Below are 21,383 nucleotides of genomic sequence, written 5' to 3' on the forward strand. Positions count from 1 at the left end.
TCACTGCAAGAGTTAGACAGCCTCACCATCTATAGTAGTCAACAATTTCTGGCCACTGTCCCCTGTCTATTTTAAGATATCCCTACTACACTTCTGTGTTGTACAAAGAAATAGAATAACACATAAACCTGTGTTTAAATACAAATAGTTTACCTCAGAAATCAGGATATGTGCATTCCTACTGTGCTTTGCTCAAAAATATTTAATTTGGTTAGTTTCCACTTCCTGCTTTCATTTATGAAATAAAAAATATTTTAACAAAAATTGAAAAATCAAGTATAAGACACTTTAGCTTACTGCCTAATCAGATTTATAAGTAACCTAGTCATAAACTAGGCCAGAATTGTCAGGGTCCCAAATAAAGTACAAACAAATACTTAAAGAGAGTAATGGTATCTGCCATTTTCTTGCAAAATTACACTAGATATTAAAACAGTACGTCATTAAGGACTACAATATATTTTCACCGATATACCTTAATATTTATTAACTCTTCTAACGCTTGGATCTAAATGACATAAAATCTATTTTTAGTTTTTTATCCAGGCAACATCAACCAAAATGCCTGCACTAGTCTTTGTTTACAAATAAGAGCCTCTTGTTTTTCACTCTAAACCCAGAGCCTGTAATTTAGCATCGCAACTGTATAGCTTCAGAACATCAGGTAAATTATTTACCTGAAATTTATATATAAACACAAATTAGAAACTACTAAACTATTTAGTAATTACTCATAGATTTTCTTCATTCCTAATACAAAGGCTAGTATTTGTGCAAAGGCCTAATGCTAGAAACCAGTATCATAAAATATTTAGCATTTTAGATTGCTTTTTAAGGGATTTCCTTTATTCCCTTGAAAGATTTGGTAAACCAATAGACATTCTCAAGTATTTAAAAAAAAAAAAAAAAAAAAAAAGACTTTTTTTTTACTCTAGTGGAAAAGATTTCAAATAAAGAAAATGAGGTAATTCTGATATGCAGAATAATGCAGGACCCAAATGAAGTGAAGTTATTTACTAGCAAGTGAACTAAATATAGAGCCCAAGCAGCTGAAGCCTGGGAGTTTATATAATATGCTAGCTCACTACTAAAAGCTCTCAAGACAGAATCCATAGAGTACCAAGGGAAAGAAAAAAACAAAAACTACTATTCTTCTAATACTGTTAAATAAGATTTTACAGTTTTCTTCCAGAAAAAAGCTAATCTCGTATATTGAAAAAAAATCTTTTGGGGAGCAGAGATACCTAGTAAATCTAATTATGTAGCAAGAGCTACTACCCTGCAACTACAGCAAATTTAAAATTTTAAATGATCTAAGAAGTTTTAATGGTATCTAGCACTCTACTACCAAAACCATACAATCAAGAATATACTAAGATATACAGCCAAAAGAATGAAAGTCTATCAAAGAGAGATCTACAATCCAGTGTTTAGTGCAGCACTATTCACAATAGGCAAGATTTGGAATGAACCTAAGTGTCCATCAACAAATGAATGGATGAGGAAAATGTTGTACATATATACACAATGGATACAAAGAATGAGATCCTGTCAATTGCAACAACTTGGATGGAACTAAAGGGCATTATGTTACCTGAAATAAGCAGGCACAGAAAGACAAAACTTCACGATGTTCTCGCTCATATGTGGGAGCTAAAAATTAAAACAATTGAACTCATGGAGATAGACAGTAGAATGATGGTTACTGGAGTCTAGGAAGGGTGGTAGATGGGGGCCGGGAGTAGGGATGGTTAACGGGTACAAATATCTAGTTAGAATGAACAATATGTAGTATTTGATAGCACACCAGAGTGACCATAGTCAACAATAATTTATTGTACATTTAAAAATAAGTAAAGGAGTCTAATTGGAATGTTTGTAACACAAAGAAATGACAAATGCTTGAAGGAATGGATAGTCCATTTACCCTGATGTGATTATTATGCACTGCATGCCTATATAAAATATCTCATATACCCCATAAATATATATATACTTACTATGGACCCATAGAAATAAAAATAATGTTTTAAAAAAGAATATACTAAAGGTATATCAGGCTATTATTTCTAATTCCTAATACATACTTTATTTTTTTTTTAAGAGGGTCTCACTCTGTCACTCAGGCTGGAGTGCAGTGGCATTATCATAGCTCACTGCAGCCTCTAACACCTGGGTTCAAGGGATCCTCCTACGTCAGCCTCTTGAATAGCTAAGACTACAGGTATTTCCCACCATTCCTGGCTCATTATTTTTTTCTTTTTTTGGAGAGGCAGGGTTTTGCTCTGTTGCCCAGGCTGATCTTCATCTCTTGACCTAAAGTGATCCTCCCACTTCCCAAAGTGCTAGGACTACAGGTGTGAGCCACTAAACCCAGCTCTAATACATGTTTTAATAAGCTTTACTAACACTAAGTGACATAAATGGGCAATTCCTTCTGATAACCTACTAGTAGGACATATATTTAGAGTTGATTTGTGTAGGAGCTAATTAATTTCTCCTTTATTTTGTACTGGGCACTATAGCATATACTTGCAAGAAGGGTAATTAGGTACAGTGCAAAGGTAAATGCAGTATCAGAAAATACCCCTTGTTGGGTCTACATTTATATGCCCCATGTTCTAAGCATTTCTAACTATAAACTGCATGAATGACCAATACTGGCAGATACTGTATTTGTCTATATTTTATGGCAGGTCCATCATGTTGGAGCTCATAGGGCTGTAGCATATACCAATAACAAATTCATTCAGGCTTATATGAAAATAATTTATGCTCAAAGTTATCAAACTATGAATTCAAAGCCATTTTACACTCCAGAATGAGTTTTCAGTATTCTGAATCTTGGTAATCACTAGTTAGCCCCTCATACTATCTATTGTACGTCAGGCTAGTGTTACATTGTAGCATGTTATCAATACTTTAAATGGGCATTATTTTCTTCTTTAACTTCCCCCCAGAACCAAGACCAAAATAGCATTATCCATAGCATATATGTGGATAGAACATAATAAAACTGGTTATGATCAGGTGACCTAAAGAGTCACGGGAAGGAAAAGAAATATATTTGCGTTTTGTTTTGTTTTTTGAGATGGAGTTTCACTCTTGTGGCCCAGGCTGGAGTGCAATGGCGCAATCTCAGCTCACTGCAACCTTCACCTCACCTCCTGGGTTCCAGCGATTCTCCTGCCTCAGCCTCCCAAGTTGCTGGGATTACAGATGCCCGCCACCACGCCCACCTAATTTGTGTTATTTTTAGTAGAGATGGGGGTTTCGCCATGTTGGCCAGGCTGGTCTTGAACTCCTGACCTCAGGTGATCCACCTGCCTCAGCCTCCCCAAGTACTGGGATTACAGGCATGAGCCAACGCACCTGACTTTATATCTGAATCTTAAAAGCATTAATCAGAATAACTTTCTGAATTCTTATACAGGTTGAGCATCCCAAATCCAAAAATCTGAAACTTTTTGGGCATTGACATGACACTCAAAGGAAACAAATTTTCAGATTTACGGGTGCTTAACTAGTTGACAGTGCAAATATTCCCAAATCCAGAAAAATCTGAAATCCAAAACACTTCTAGCCCCAAGAGTTTCAGATAAGCGCTACTCAAACCTGTATATAATTTTTCTAAATATTCAGTTACATACGATTATGTCTTTAATAAACTATTTCTCTCAAGTACTGAAATGCCCAATGATATACACAAAAATTACTGTAAATACTTTCCAACATTTAAAGGCCTCTGTTTGATCATTATTAATCACCTATCATTCCTTCAAATCTTCCATTAAAAATAAAAATAAGCAGATGTCTTTGGCATGGAACTTTGCAGTGGAGATTTCTATCCTGCTTGGGTAGATTTTATGTCTTGATTTTTTAAATCTCTTTAAAACAAACCTAAATTGATCTTCTCTTGATTTCCTTTTTAAACTGAAGCAATCTCTTTTACCACAAACACACACAAAATTATTTCATTTGGCAGAAATTTAACATTTATTAATAAACAACCAAAAAGTATGGAGTTGTTACCTACCTGTAGTACCGAGATTGTAGATACGTTGAACAAACAGTCTTTGATACATGACTGGCCGACCCAAAGTCTATTACTTTAACCCTGTAAGGCTGCCGAACAGGATCCACCAACATAATATTCTCTGGCTTGAGATCAGCATGAATTAAACCAAGACTTTTCAATTTTTTCAGTGCAGTGGTCACTTGCTGAAGAATGGGCCGAATCACTTTTAGTGGCAGGGGACTAAATTTATTTTGTTTCAGAAAGTCATACAAGTTTTGTTCCAGCATCTCAAAAACTAAACAAGTATGGTTACGGTGCTGAAAGCATTCATAAGCTCGTACAAAGTTATATTCATCAGCATTTTCAGTACTGAGCCTTGCTAATATGCTCACTTCTATTTGACCTTGACGAGCATAAGAAGGATGATTTTTCAAAATTTTGATTGCTACAATTTCATTTGTCCCTCTTTTCCAGCATTTAACTACCTGGCCAAAGGTGCCTCGACCAAGAAAATCAAGGACTTCATAAGTATTTTTCATGGAGCATAAGACTTCATGCTGCACTAACTGATAGTCACCTTCTCCAGTGGTACAATTCTGTTTTGATCCTGTGGTAGTTGTCACAACTGTCACTGGATTTCCCATGTTGGTTTGCAACATTGCAGGAAGTATGGACAATTCATCGACAATCTGCATTGCGCTGCTATGATTATCCAACTCCTCACTCTTGCGCTTCAATCCACATCGCTGGGGGCCTTCTAGGAAATGCAATCTGTTTCGCCACGCCCCAATCTGAGGTGCTTGCAATTGAGCTTGCTGAGCCTGAGCTGCTATGACCTTTGTAGCACCTGCAGTGTTTTTCAAAACAACAGCACTTGTCTGCAATGAAAAGTTGTGTCCTCGAGGTCTATTAAATGGTATCTTTGTCTGAAAAGCACTACCCTTAGTGGGAGGATGAGAATTTCCAAAGTTTCTACCATTCACATAGGTCCGTGGATAGTTTCTTTCCTGGAATATACAACTGCTTGGCTCTACTTTGAGTTTCTTCACACTACAAAAGGCACTTGACTGAGTTTGATAAACATATGGTGGATAGACCAAGACTTGTGAGGCCATACCTGCAAAAAAAAAAAAAAGAAAAGAAAAAAAAGGAAAGAAGAAATATTAATGTCAACAATTTTTTTTTTCAATTTTAAATCTCAGGAAGAAAACTCTTAAGGGTCAAATTCACAATTTGTAAAACAGTAATTAATTCCCACTAAGACGCTTTTTTCCCTTGGAGAAGATAACTGTCTTTTTAATATCTCCATTTCAGTTAATTGGTGCTTCAGATATTCTGAGTATTGCATAAAAAGTCTAAGAATAAAGAATCAAGTGCATTTTATTAAATATTTACTGAGAAGCTGAAATGGCCAATATGCCCTAGAAACGGTGCCAACATTTTCCCTCAAAAGAAAAGTATAGATCCCTGTAATCCCAGCACTTTGAGAGGCTGAGGCAGTTGGATCACTTGAGGTCAGGAGTTCGAGACCAGCCTGGCCAACATAGCGAAGAAACCCCAACTCTACTAATAATACAAAAATTAGCTGGGTGTGGTGGTGCATGCCTGGGGTCCCAGCTACTTGGGAGGCTGAGGCAGGAGAATCGCTTGAACCCGGGAGGCAGAGGTTGCAGTGAGCCGAGATTGCACCACTGCACTTCAGCCTGTGAAACAGAGCAAAACTCTGCCTCAAAAAAAAAGTACAGATCCTTTAACTGTACACATTTGACAAAAGTAAAACACTATATTACCAAATTAAAATGTATGTACCAATGACAAGAAAAGAAAATATGCATTACATAAACATAGTTTATAGCCATATTTCTTAAACCTAAAGCCCAAGAATTGCCTCAGGAGGAAAAAAAAAATCTATGTCTGCTTTAACTATATATATATTATATACATTATATATGTGTGTATATATTATATATGTATATATGTGTATATGTGTATATATGATATATAATAAATATATAATATGTACATATAGTATAAATATGTATATACAATATATATGTTTATGATATATATGTAAATGTGTGCATGTATGTGTATATATTATAACGTATGTATATATTATATATATGTCTCAAAAAATATATTTTTTTTGAGACAGAGTTTCGCTCTTGTCGCCCAGGCTAGAGTGCAATGGTACAATCTCAGCTCACTGTAACCTTGGCCTCCTGGGTTCAAGCGATTCTCCTGCCTTAGCCTCCCGAGTAAATGTGATTATAGGCATGTGCCACCATGCCTAATTTTTTTATTTTTAGTAGAGATGGAGTTTCACCATGTTGGCCAGGCTGGTCTTGAACTCCTTATCTCAGGTGACCCACCTGCGTCGGCCTCCCAAAGTGCTGGGATTATAGGCGTGAGCCACCACGCCCCGCCTATGGCAGGGATTTTAAATAAAATTAGGGTGCCCCATTTCACGAATAGCTGATCCTACATTCTATTTACTAAATATATTATCCTTTGATCTTAAAAAGCATTAGATTACAAAGACAAGTTAATGACTTTCTACCCAGTAATATTCATGTTCCCATTCTTCTCAATTTGTACTTTATTATATGGATATTCCCTTTGAACTTCCTCCAACTAATATTGGAAAATATTTGAAATTTTCAAAGCATATTTTCAAATCAAATTTCAAATCATATTTGAAAAACAGATTTAAAATCATTCTAAAGTTCTCAAGGACTAAATGACATTCTATTTATTTTATGCCTGCATCCAAAAAGGATGTGATTTATTGAGGGTGAAATAGCCAACATTCTTACCACACAACCATTAAGTGTTTAATTATTTTATAAACATTATTTGATTCAGATATAACATAGATACGAAAGAGAATTCAGTTTTATTCTGGCATACTTAATGTTCTCCCCTATGACCTTATTTTACCAACTTAGAATTTATAAAATATGAAATCCACCTAGCAACTGCTGACCTATCTATAGGAACTCAAAACATATATACACATAAGAATGAATCCTCAGTACCATAGCTAGAAAAACTGATAATTACACAGGTGTTAGATCTGCCTTCCATCTACCTGGTCTGCCACAACAATATATAATAAATGTGTACATCAAAACCACCATTTGATAGAATCATCACTTTAAGTAATACTCCATGTTTTCTACTTGTACAAAATTACCTTGGTAATTTTCCTAATGGTAAAATCCTAATACAAATGATCAAGTGTAAAAATAAGCTGAGAAGCCAGATACAGGAACTTTGCATTATGTTCTCTTAGTGCTTTTCTGCACATCTACCCTTTCTTCTTTTAACAAGGTCTCACCTAGGCTGCAGCGCAGTGGCACAATCATAGCTCACTGCAGCCTCCAACTCCTGGCCTCAAGTGATCCTCTCATCTCAAGCTCCCAAAATGCTGGGATTACAGGCATGAGCCACTGCACCCAGATTCACATCTACTATTGAACACTTTAAAAACTCTTTTAGATTTCAATCAAAGTAAAATGATATATCCTTGCTGAAGCCTTTCCTGAAACATATAAACTCACCCTCCAGGCAGGGGTGAGCAATCAGTGCTCTCACAGTAGTTCCTAAATTCTTCTCATTTTGCGATTACATTTCATTATATTGTAATTGTCAGTGTATATATCTGTCTTTCACACTAGATCTAAAGCAAAGTGCCAAGGATATAGAGTTGGTGTTCAATAAATGTTGGTTCGTTGGTTGGTTGAAATATCTTCATTTTCTACAATTTAAAAATCTGTATTATATTAACTATGTGGTCTCCTACTCTTGTAACAAATCACAAACATCAGTTCTTTAACTCAGAATCCACAGATTACCATCACAATCTGTAATATCTGTATTAAAAATAAGAGCAACTACCTACTGAGCACTTACTAGGCAACGGTTTAACACTTTATTTACAATATTTTATCTAATCATAGCAATATCTTTCCAATTTGCTTTTAAGAAAACTAAAGTTGGCCAGGCACAGTGGCTCATGCCTATAATCCCAGCACTTTGGGAGGCCAAGGTGGGCGGATCACGAGGTCAGGAGTTCGAGACCGGCCTGGCCAACGTGGTGAAACCCCATCTCTACTAAAAATACAAAAATCAGCCAGGCATGGTGGTGCACACATATAATCCTAGCTACTGGAGAGGCTGAGGCACAAGAATCGCTTGAACCCAGGAGGCAGAGGTTGCAGTGAGCCAAGATCATGCCACTGCACTCCAGCCTGGGCAACAGAGCGAGGCTCTGTCTCCAAAATAAAAAAGAAAAAAAAAAAAAGAAAACTGAAGTTTACGAAGACTAGGTAACTAGCCCATAGTCAGTAGCTAAGGCATGGTAAAGGGAACAAGTAAATGCACGGCCTTTCAGATAAAAGGTGTAAATTTATACCTCCTTCAGCTTTCTTGTGCACAATCTACCACATTCCTAATTTGACTTGACCTTAATAAATCTGCTACAAAACCTTACTATACAAATTAATACTTGATGTTCACTCTGTAAGAGAAAATCATAAATTGAAATTCTGGAGTTCCACCAGGCGCAGTGGCTCATGCCTATAATCTGAGCACTTTGGGAGTCCAAGGCGGGCGGATCACGAGGTCAGGAGATCAAGACCATCCTAGCTAACACAGTGAAACCCCGTCTCCACCAAAAAAACAAAAAATCAGCTGGGCTTAGTGGCAGGCACCTGTAGTCCCAGCTACTCAGGAGGCTGAGGGAGGAGAACGGCGTGAACCCAGGAGGCAGAGGCTGCAATGAGCTGAGATCACACCACTGCACTCCAGCCTGGGCGACAGAGCGAGACTCTGTCTCAAAAAAAAAAAGAAAAGAAAAGAAAAGAAAAAAAAAGCAATTCTAGAGTTCCAAACCATCTCATTGGCATCTACTGACATCTATTCCATACCTTTACTCAGAAGAGATCTTGAAACTCCATCAACTGATCATTCTTTTAATGAAGAAAAACCACACTGAAAACTGCTAAATGTATCAAACTCATCCATTAAGGCACTTTTGTGAGGCTTCAAATCCTATCTGCAATAGTTTTTCTAAGAGACTAGGTCTTACTGTATTGCCCACTCTGGTCCTGAACTCCTGTTCTCAAATGATCCTCATACCTCAGCCTCCCAAGTAATCTCAAATAGATTATAGGTTCTAGCCACTGCACCCTGCTCGACAATTTAACATTGCCATGATTCTCCTAATTTACAAACCACTTCTGTAACCCATACCCATAGACTCAGAAAAAGAGATGATTAAATTCACAGATAATTTTTTTTTTTTTTTGAGACAGTCTCGTTCTGTTGCCCAGGCTGGAGTACAGTGGCGTGATCACGGCTCACTGCAACTTCCACCTTCCAAGTTCAAGCAATTCTCCTGCCTCAGCCTCCCGAGTAGCTGGGATTACAGGCACCCGCCACCACGCCTGGCTAATTTTTGTATTTTTAGTAGAGACAGAGTTTCGTCATGTTGGCCAGGCTGGTCTCAAACTCCTGGCCTCAAGTAATCCACCCACCTTGGCCTCCCAAAGTGCTGAGATTACAGGCATGAGCCACCGCACCAGCCCAATTTTTTTTTTTTTTTTTTTTTTTTTGAGATGGAGTCTTTGTTGCCCAGACTAAAGTGCAATGGCGCAAACATGGCTCGCTGCAGCTTCGACCTCCTGAGCTCAAATGAGCCTCCCACCTCAGCCACCCAAGTAGCTGAGACCACAAATATGTGCTACCATGCCCAACTAATTTTTAAATTTTGTAGAGATGGGGTCTTGCCATATTGCCCAGGCTGGTCTCAAACTCCTGGGTTCAAGCAATTCTCCTCCTGACTTGGCCTCCCAAAGTGCTGGAATTACAGACATAAGCCACTGAGCTCGGCCAACAGATAAATTTTAAAACAGCTATTATATACTTGTGGATTTAAAGGAAAGCATGAACATAGATAGGAGAGACATGAAAAATATAGAAGAACACTGTACACCATACATACACAGATAGTGGGAAGGCAATCTGGCAGTATTTAACAAAATTGCAAATGAACATACCCTCTGACCTAGAAATGTAGGCAACTCAGACACTGTACAAGAATATTCACTGCAGCACTGTGTAAAGCAACCTAATACTGTAAATAACCTACATATCCATCAAAAGGTACTAAACAGACCTTGACACATGGACCAATTTAAAAAGAATGAAAACAATTTATTTGCCTTGTTATTGACCTGATTCTGAAGATAATACTGCTACCTGAAAAAAAAGCAAGATTTCAAAAAATGTGTACTTTACAACAGATATTACCATGTGTGTTGAGGAATTATATGCATATATTTGCATATGCACTGAATATCCCACATAAAGAAACTGAGGGTTTCTTTGCCTTGGTGAAGAGTAACAATACTGGGAGCAATGAAAATAATTACTTTTCACTGTACATCCTTTACTACATACATGTATCACCTGTTCAAACAAAGTTTTTTAATCATCTGTGGAACCTATTAAAACATATATATTTAAAAATAAAATAATCTGGGATTTGCTTTGAAATAATATAGAAGAGGAAAAAGTGGATGGGGATATGGATAAAATGAAATGAGTCATAAACTGTTACTTATAGAAGCTTGATGATGGGTATATTGGGGTTCATTATGCTATCCTGTCTACTTTTGAATACGTTTATATTTTTCCTTAATAAAAAGTTAAGTAAGGGCCAAGCATAGTGGCTCACACCTATAATCCCAGCACTTTGGGACACCAAGGCAGGTGGATCATTTGAGGTCAGAGTTCAAGACAAGCCTGACCAACATAGTGAAACCCTGACTCTACTAAAAATACAAAAATTAGCCAGGTGTGGTGGCACACACCTGTAATCCCAGCTACTCGTGAGGCTGAGGCAGGAGAATCGCTTGAACCCAGGAGGTGGAGGTTACAGTGAGCCGAGATCGTGTCACTGCACTCCAGCCTGGGCAACAGAGCAAGACTCTGCCTTAAAAAAAAAAAAAAAAAAGGCTAAATAAGTAAATATACACATAAAACTCTAATCAGAAAGATTTTGATTCAGTAGGTCTGTGATAAGGTCCAGGCATCTGAAAGTGTACAAGCTCCCAGGGTCATGTAGAGTCACGCTAAAATCTGAGAACCAATGACCTCATCCATACAAAAACCACAGGCAAACTCAAGTCCTACCAAATCAGGGCCCCCAAGTCTGAAAAAACAGGATGAAGTGCCAGGGAATCAGATCAATGCACACCACTCTAGGCTAATTCACGCCGTGTTAAATTGTGGGAACAGCTGATAAATGACAGAGAAATTTTTAAAACTGCTGCAATTTCTGGATCCTGCCATTCCTAGCTTTTCTTTCCCAACATGCCAAGCTGGAAGGCAATCAATCAACCCAAGGCTCCAACCAGGGCGGACTAAATGAAACTTAGACAAAGTATCATTATCCCTCACCAGCCAATTCTCAACCACTGTGCTCTGTGAACCCATCTCAAAAGGGACTTTAGAAAATAAACACAGATCGAGAGGCTGAGGCAGGAGAATGGCGAAAACCAGGGAGGCGGAGCTTGCAGTGAGCTGAGATCCAGCCACTACACTCCAGCCTGGGCGACAGAGCGAGACTCTGTCTCAAAAAAAAAAAAAGAAAAGAAAATAAACACAGATAGAAATATCAAGCAATTTATAGTTCATCAGAAGGCATAGGTGGTGGTGCTGGAGACAAGTATAAAAGACCATACAACCTACAAATTACTTATTAACTTGACCACTGTGACTTCCTGATATATCCAGGTAATTAACTCTTTTCCTTCTCCTACCCTCCATCAGATAGACTCATGACTTGTTATATCTGCTGTTTATGGATTTTACAAAGTACTATATTCCCAGGAGCTACTGAAGCCCATAGTCCAAAATATTTTTTAGTACAATACTATTTCCTATTTTTCATTACAATATATACTGTGTAGTCCTCCGCAGCTATATTATTCATGACCTTGCCAATTGTTCTTATCAACTAAGAAACGATGTTTTGAAATACTACCCCTTTGTGAGCTGGAGCTCCCCATAAAATATTACTCAGAGGATAGTGAAGACTCCTATTAGAGCAACCATTACACTTTCATTCCTTAGAATTAATAATTTCAGGTTCTTTAATCTACTATGGTCTGAATGCTTGTGTCCCCGCCCCTGCCCCTCGGCTCCCCCAGAATTTGTATGTTGAAACTTAACCCCCAAAAGAGATGGTATTAAGAGGTGGGACCTTTGGGAGCTGTAGATCATGAGGGCTCTATCCTCATGAATGGGATTAGTGCTCTTTTACATAAAAGAGGCCTGAGGCAGCTTGTTCACCCCTTCTACCATATAAGGACACAGCAAAAGGGCACCATCTTTGAAGGTGGAGAAAGTGAGCCCTCACCAGACACCAAATCTGCTGGCACCTTGATCTTGAACTCCAGAGCTGTGAGCAATAAGGTTATGCTCTTTATAAATTACCCAGTCTTAGGGATTTTATTATTGCAGCCCAAATGGACTAACATATAGATCTTATTTTTCCAATCCTCTAACAAACTTTAAGTCTTATCTGAACTACTCGATCCAAATTGTTCACCAAACCAGCAATGTAATCAATATTGACACCCATAGTCATAAGTCTGATCATTGCTAACCATAGTGGGCTGTTTCCATCTTTTTTTACTACACATAATATTAGCCCTTCTGAAAAGGGAGGGAGAAAACAGAAACAGAAATCTTTTACCAAGTTATATTCAATTTATTTGCCAATATGAAATTTCTGAATTATTTTTGACCAAACTTATACACACCCCAAATGTAACAGGGTTCTTCTTCTTCTTTTTTTTTTTTTTTTGAACAAAGAGTCTCCCTCTGTCGCCTATGCTGGAGTGCTGGAAGGCAGTAACGTTATCACAACTCACTGCAACCTCCGCCTCCCCGGGTTCAAGTGATTCTCGTGCCTCAGCCTCCCAAGTTGCTGGGATTACAGGCATACACCACCATGTCCGGCTAATTTCTGTATTTTTAGTAGAGATGAGGTTTCACCATGTTAGCCAGGTTGGTCTCAAATTCCTGGCCTCAAGTCATCCAACCACCTCAACCTCTCAAGTGTTGGGATTACAAGCACGAGCCACCACACCTGACTGGGTTCTTCTTTTAAATGTACTTTGATATCACAAATAAATTTAATAAAAGGCAATAATGCCTTGCACTCTCCTTACTCAATTTACTACTTCTATCTGTTCAAATCTCCATTTTAAAAATCTTTTCCTTTTTAAAAATTGTGGTAAAAAATAAATAAAATTTACTGTCTTAAATCATTTTAAGTGTATTGTTCAGTGACATTAAGTACAAGGAGAGTGCTAAAAAACAAAGAAACCAGCAACACCAAGAAACACAAGTAGGTGCTTCTTGACCAACTACCAAGTCCCTCTCCTATTCTTACTTTGGCCTTTACATGGACCCAGTTATCTCTCGCGGTCTTCTCTTTCCTCCCTTATCTCAATCAAACCCTGAGATATGAGTTTATGCTCCTATAAATAGTCCTTCACATTCTGTCCTCAAAATACTGTCCTTCTTTTCCTTTGACCTATCATCTCTTCCTGATTATGTCCCACCACAGACTCAGAATATTTTTGGCTAAATTCTAGTTCCTCTTTCTAATAAAATTATAGATTGAAAATTAACACTTTTCTTACATAGCACAAAAGGTATTCATAAAGATTTATAATTTTTTTCTCTTAGTTTAAAATTAGTTACATTTTTAACAAATTAATCATCAACCTCTGACAGAAAGGAAAGGTTTTCTTTAAAGATGTAAAAAGCACACATTCTAAGAGGGAAAACATGACAAATTTGATTTTATTAAAATTTAAGGCCGGGCGCGGTGGCTCAAGCCTGTAATCCCAGCACTTTGGGAGGCCGAGACAGGTGGATCACGAGGTCAGGAGATCGAGACCATCCTGGATAACACGGTGAAACCCCGTCTCTACTAAGAAATACAAAAAACTAGCCGGGCGAGGTGGCGGGCGCCTGTAGTCCCAGCTACTCGGGAGGCTGAGGCCGGAGAATGGCGTGAACCCGGGAGGCGGAGCTTGCAGTGAGCTGAGATCCGGCCACTGCACTCCAGCCTGGGCTACAGAGCGAGACTCCGTCTCAAAAAAAAAAAAAAAAAAAATTTAAAACTTTCATTCATCAAATGATACCTGAAATAAAGATAAGCCACTGACATAGAGAAGTTATTTGCAATACACGTAACTGAGAAAAGATCTAAAGAAGTCATATTATGTTTGGTAAAACTGAGGAGACAAATGGACAGAAGATATAAACAGACAATTCACAGACAGGAAATACATGCCAAGTCTTATTTTAAAAACTTATCAACCTCACTAGCAAGGAAAATGCAAACTAAAACCACACAGAAGATATAAACAGACAATTCACATAAAAGAAATACAAGCCAAGTCTTATTTTAAAAAATTATCAACCTCACTAGCAAGAAGGAAAACGCAAATTAAAACCACAGTAAGATGCCATTTTATAGCTATCAAACTGGTAAAAAGAAGTAGGACAACACCCACTGTTGAAGAATAGGGCAACAGAGTATATATACTAGGGTAAGAAGTACAATTACTTTTGAGGGCAAAGCTGAAAATGGACATACTCTATAATCCAGCAATTCTTCCCCCAGGTGTATATCCCATCTAGAGAAACTCTCACAAATATGCACAAAGAAACGGTAAATTAGTGTTCACTGCAGCACTACATATACATATATGTAGTATCAAAATTTCAGAATAATCTAATCATCAGAAAAGGACTGGATATTGTGGCTTAGTCATAAAATACAAAGCATGTAATACAAGTGTGGCTCATATCACAATTATTATATATTTATGTACCACAAAAAAAGGAAACATACCAATTGTTAGGGCAAGACATCACTGATTTTGAGATGCATCCGAGTTTCAAAGATGTTAAAATGTTGGAAGGAAATGTGCTAGAACTGAAGTGCAGCAAAATGAATTAACTGAAATTACATACATCAATGTACATAAATCTGAAAACAATATAGAACAAAAAAAGTTGCAGAAGAGCATGCATCATTTATTATAAAGTTAATAGAAGACAAAACTATACCATGTTTTATATGTGATAAAGGTATAAAAACATGCATGAAAATGACAGACATGTCAAGGAAGAAAAGAGAAGGAAGGGACCTCAAATTTATTTTACACACTGGATGACAGCTGCATAGGAAGTGATTCTATTACTCCCTATACTTTCATAGCCTGAGTTTACATGAATTTTTAAATAAAGGTAAAAAAATCTATCAGAGAATAGGAATAACCTATTTTAGTAATTGTTTATTTTTAAATTACAAAAATACAGCCCTGGCGCGGTGATTCACACCTGTAATCCCAGCACTTTGGGAGACTGAGGCGGATGAATCATTTGAGGTCAGGAGTTTGAGACCAGCCTGGCCAACATGATGAAACCCCGCCTCTACTAAAAATACAAAAATTACCTGAGTGTGGTGGTGCACGCCTGTAATTCAGCTACTTGAGAAGCTCAGGCATGAGAATCACTTGAACCCGGGAGGCAGGGGTTGCAGTGAGCCGAGATCACGCCACTGCACTCCAGCCTGGGCAACAGGTGAGACTCTAACTCCAAAAAAAGTAAGAATAATAAAATAAAATAAAATTACAAAAATATGACCATTTTAGATATATTTTATTAACATAACCAATCAGCCATACCTTATTTCATTCAGTTGGTAACCATACCAATTTGGTAACCACACCAAAGTGAAGCAGTCACCTGTTAAGTCCATACAAGCCTAAAATATTTGCCATGTACCCCAAGAAACTAGCTAGAATCTATCTCAGATATGAAATTGATTGTATATAAACTATACATAATGAATATCCAGAAGTTATTTCATAACATTATTTACCATATTAACATTTAAAGTATTATTTATTCATAGACTCTATCTCAAAAATAAGAAAAATTCAAATTGAGGAACAGTCTACAAAATAATGGCAGTATTCTTCAAAATGTCAGTGTCAAATCAACATAAAGACTGAGGAAGTTTTCAGATCACAGATTAAACTAAAGAGATACAACAACTGAACAGTCTTTATGCAATTAGAGGTAAAGGGACATCATGCTTGCAACTTACTTGCAAAAAGTTCAGATAAAAACATAACATAGATATAGAGAAAAAAAGGTAAAAGCAAATGCAGTAAAATGTTAACATTTGAATAATCTAGGTGAAAAATACACAGGAATTCTTTGTATTATTCTTGCAACTTTTCTGTAGGTCTGAATATTTGTCAAAGGATAAGTTAAACAGAAAACAAGAATGAGGGACAGGTATAAAACAATGTCTTTATTGAACAAGACTCTTCTTCAAGGGTCACTAACTTGTGGATGAACAGCCAAATGTGGTAGGCGTGGCCCAGAGCACCTAAAGTCTAGAATTGCCAGGCATATGAAGAGTCCCTGCGATCATCTGCCAGCATTAATTTTAAAAGTAATCATAAGCAGTGAGGGCAAATTTCTTCACTTAAAAGTATTACTTAATTCATAACAGTTTTTAAAGTTGTTGGCCATTATATAACTTCTTCAATCAATAAAGACTAAAAGTAGAATTTCATTATGTGATCCAATAAATTCTGACAATTAAAAGGGCTTTTCATTCTTCAAAGGACAGAACCATAGTGCCAGTCTATGTGAGGTTCTATAAATAGAAATTACAAAATCGAACTATATAACAAACAATATTTAGCCAGTAAAAAGGAGTTTCTTTTTTTTTTTTTTTTTTTGAGACGGAGTCTGGCTCTGTCACCCAGGCTGGAGTGCAGTGGCGCCATCTCGGCTCACTGCAAGCTCCGCCTCCCGGGTTTACGCCATTCTCCTGCCTCAGCCTCCCGAGTAGCTGGGACTACAGGCGCCCGCCACCTCGCCCGGCTAGTTTTTTGTATTTTTTAGTAGAGACGGGGTTTCACCGTGTTAGCCAGGATGGTCTCGATCTCCTGACCTCGTGATCCGCCCGTCTCGGCCTCCCAAAGTGCTGGGATTACAGGCTTGAGCCACCGCGCCCGGCCAAAAAGGAGTTTCTAGTCAGTTTATTTCATTTCTCAATTACCTTGCTTAAAGTGCATATTTATAAAAGACAAAATAACATGCCATTTAAAAAAAAAAAAAAAAAGGCAGGAAACACCAGACAGTAAGTTGCTAGTATGAACAGTAAATGAGTTTAATTCTTCATTGGTTAACTAGTTGTCAGTATTTTAAATACCTCTATTATTTTAACAGATTATTTTTACCAGCATTCAATCCAGGAAATAATACTAAACCATTTCATTGGCTGGGCACAGTGGCTTACAACTGTAATCCCAGCACTCTGGGAGGCTGAGGCGGGCGGATCACGAGGTCAGGAGTTCAAGACCCACCTGACCAATATGTTGAAACCCTATCTCCACTGAAAATACAAAAATGGGCATGGTGGCATGCACCTGTAATCCCAGCTACTCAGGAGGCTGAGGCAGGAGAGTAGCCTCCTGCAGCCTTCCGCCTCACTTGAGCTCAGGAGGCGAAGGCTGCAGTGACTCGAGATCATACCACTGCACTCCAGCCTGGGCGACAGCGAGACTCCATCTCAAAAAAAAAAAAAAAATTGTGTCTACCATTTCATATAAGAAAGAAACATTTTCACATAAATGAACCACCATGCATTGTAAAACTTAATAAACTAAACCTGCTGTCCGAGGTGCCTACAGAACATTTATTTTGAAAATACTAAAGTCTTGGGTATTTTCCAGCAGTATTGTGAACAAAGCATCTAGAGAATGTGTTGACTATAACACAAATCAGCATGTTAAATAACAAGTTTCATCTGACTTAGCAAAATGTTCCAACATTTGGAACAGAAAATGACCTGTTGGACATTTCAAAGCTGCTAGAAATCACCCTGCCAGTACAAATCTTTAACAAGGCTAGAAAAGAGTTAATTAATTTTAAAAAAATTACATAAGGATTAGTCTTACTAAAGCAGATAATTCTCTAGATTTTAAAAAGCTATATAAAATAAAAAATCAGAAATGGACACCCTGATAGAAAGGTGGACTAAAGATAAAAAGTTTACCTGAAGCTCCTTCTTTCTTGATGTAAACTTAAGATTAATAATTCAAATTCAGCTTATAAAACTTAAGTACTAAAGAAAAATTTTTACTTAAATTTTTCATACAATGCCCAATATACCAATGGGCTATCAGAAAGAGTAAACAGTTTTTTAAGTTTGGGTTATGAACAGCTCCCTTAATGGAAAGCAAATGTATTACTTTCTACTTTATAGGAAAATCCGTCCCAAAAGAACCACCACAGAACTTTTATTTCTTATAAAAATCTATGTAACTTTCAGACAAAAATAAATACAAAATATTAAAGATTAAGAAGGCAAAGGTCAAATGATTCCTACAAGAAGATCACCTGACATCATCTACCTTTGAAACAACTCAACAGGTGAACTGGAATCCTAGATTAATAATTTGACCGAATGCCCACTGCTGACACCAATAAAAAGGAAAAAATTCTGCCAACAAATAAGATTTTTGTATGAGATAATGATTCAAAGCTCTAAATGAACATTTAGAGAACCAAAGGTCAGGTTCCATAACACTTTTCGAAAGTATGGTCTACCTTAAACAACCTTAAGATTCTAATCACTACATTCACACCTGAAAGAGAACTATCACTCTACAGTAATGTAAATCACACAAGAATTAAAGTTCTAAAAACCAATGTAGTGAGAACAGTGGCTACCATCTCCTCTGCCAGACACATAACAGTTTTTCTATTGTAAAAGCTGAAAAGTTAAACATTTACAACTGCATAAGCTTGAGTATAGTACTTTCAGTTATTTACAGCTGCATAAGCTTGAGTATAGTACTTTCAGTTTTTTTTTGTTTTTGTTTTTGTTTTGAGACGGAGTCTCGCTCTGTCACCCAGGCTGGAGTGCAGTGGCCGGATCTCAGCTCACTGCAAGCTCCGCCTCCCGGGTTTACGCCATTCTCCTGCCTCAGCCTCCCGAATAGCTGGGACTACAGGCGCCCGCCACTTCGCCCGGCTAGTTTTTTGTATTTTTTAGTAGAGACGGGGTTTCACCGTGTTATCCAGGATGGTCTCGATCTCCTGACCTCGTGATCCGCCCGTCTCGGCCTCCCAAAGTGCTGGGATTACAGGCTTGAGCCACTGCGCCCGGCCTAGTACTTTCAGTTTTTAAAAATCTTTATGAAAAACATTGTGGGGCCTGGAAAAATTAAGTTGAACAGAAAAGTCAACTGTTTCTATTTTCCAAATTCTATTAAGATCCTATAGGGTCCTAATATGCCTTACACTGCTAAATTCAAAGCATTTTTAAAATTTCTACAATTATGTTTTCTCTCTACTCAGGTTGCAGTTGCCAGACATTCCACTTTATATAAATGCCCTTTTTAAGAAATTTTGCGAAGTATAATCCAAAACCTTTTTTTTTTTTTTTTTTTTTTTGAGATGGAGTCTCACTCTGTCGCCCAGGCTGGAGTGCAGTGGTGCAATCTCGGCTCAATGCAAGCTCCGCCTCTCAGGTTCACGCCATTCTCCTGCCTCAGCCTCCCGAGTAGCTGGGACTACAGGCGCCCGCCACCACGCCCGACTAATTTTTTTTTTTTTGTATTTTTAGTACAGATGGGGTTTCATCATGTTAGCCAGGATGGTCTCTATCTCCTAACCCCGTGATCTGCCCTCCTGGGCCTCCCGAAATGCTGAGATTACAGGCGTGAGCCACCGCGCCCAGCCCAAAACCTTTCTAATAGTAGAAATAATCTTTTTAATTTTCAAAGTTTAACTGTCACTTATATCTTGTCAACTGAGGATGGCCCTTTACAATGGCTTCAGGAAACTCTCTGGTATCAAGTCGGAAACAATAGGGAGGCCTAGGAGGGAGGATCATTTGAACCCAAGAGTTTAAGATCATCCTGGGCAAGATGGCAAGACCCCATCTCTATTAAAAAAAAAAAAAAAAAAAAAATTAGCCAGGCACGGTGACACACACCTATAGTCCCAGCTACTTGAGAGGATGCCTTGAGCCCAGGAGTTTGAGGTTGCTTGAGCTATGATAATGCCTGCCACTGCACTCCAGCCTGGGTGACAAAGCAAGACTCATCTCGACAGGGACAGGAGGGGACGGGAGGGGAGAAAGAGAGAAAGAGGGAAGGAGGGAGGGAAGGAAGGGAAGGAAGGAGAGAAGGAGGGAAGGAAGGAGAGAAGGAGGGAAGGAAGGTGGGAGGGAGGGAGAGATGAAGGAAGGAGGAAGGGTGGGTGGAAGGAAGGAGGGAGGGAGGGAAGACCAAGATCGCACCACTGCACTCCAGCCTCAGCAACAGGATGAGACTCCATCAAAAACAAAAAAGAAAAAGGAAAAGGAAAAGGGAAAGGAAAGGAAAGGAAAAAGAAAAGGAAAAGGAAAAAGGAAAGGAGAAAGATCTCTCTCATTCTTATGACAAATTTGAGGAAGGGGATACAGCAGAAATTTGCAACAGGTCTCCTTAGGAAAGCCAGAAAAACTAAAGAACAATGTAATTTACAAAAATCTAAAAAGGAAAGAAAACAAGCAGCTTCTCAAGACAGTACCCACAAAGAAAACGACATTGAATTTCTTTTTTTTCGGAGATGGAGTCTCGCTGTCACCCAGGCTAGAGTGTAGTGGTGTGATCTCGGCTCATTGCAACCTCCACCACCCACGTTCAAGCGATTCTCCTGCCTCAGCCTCCTGAGTAGCTGGGATTACAGGCACCTGCCACCACACCTGGCTAATCTGAATTTTTAGTAGAGACGGAGTTTCACCATGTTGGCCAGGCAGGTGTCGAACTCCTGATCTCAAGTGATCCACCTGCCTCGGCCTCCCAAAGTGCTGGGATTACAGGCGTAAGCCACTGCACCCAGCCACGACATTGAATTCTTAAAAATCTATTAGAACTACTTCTATCTGGCCCTGAATACATCTAATCATTAACTTTAAGTGAAACATTGTTGGGTTGCTTATAAGCTGTGCATTAAAACCACAAATTTAGATAGACTTAGCAAGGCTACATATTTCTTTCTTTCTTCTACTGAAAGTGTCATAAAAAAACAGATTTTTCTTTGTTTTATATTAGTGTAAAAAGTCATACTATCAATGCATGATACTAAAAACCATACATATCAGAACTATAATGATAAAAATAGCTTTTTTCTTCATATTTATCTGGCCGAAGAATTTTTTTTAAATACACCATCAATGTATAAAAAAGAAAGA

At 38.0% G+C, this 21,383-nt stretch overlaps 1 protein-coding gene across 6 annotated transcripts in view; it reads right to left on the reverse strand.

The window, feature by feature from the left end:
• Window positions 1-21,383, reverse strand: part of LOC105471525 (homeodomain interacting protein kinase 3) — a 101,360-nt gene that overhangs the window by 64,874 nt on the left and 15,103 nt on the right. For all 6 annotated transcript variants that reach the window (XM_011724025.2, XM_011724020.2, XM_011724027.3 and 3 more), the window contains exon 2: window positions 4,037-5,135. In XM_011724025.2, the coding sequence (XP_011722327.1) occupies window positions 4,037-5,135 (1,099 nt within the window). The remainder of the gene's footprint in view (window positions 1-4,036; window positions 5,136-21,383) is intronic.

The sequence above is a fragment of the Macaca nemestrina genome, chromosome 12 (genome assembly GCF_043159975.1).
Source record: "Macaca nemestrina isolate mMacNem1 chromosome 12, mMacNem.hap1, whole genome shotgun sequence".
Classification (NCBI taxonomy): domain Eukaryota; kingdom Metazoa; phylum Chordata; class Mammalia; order Primates; family Cercopithecidae; genus Macaca; species Macaca nemestrina.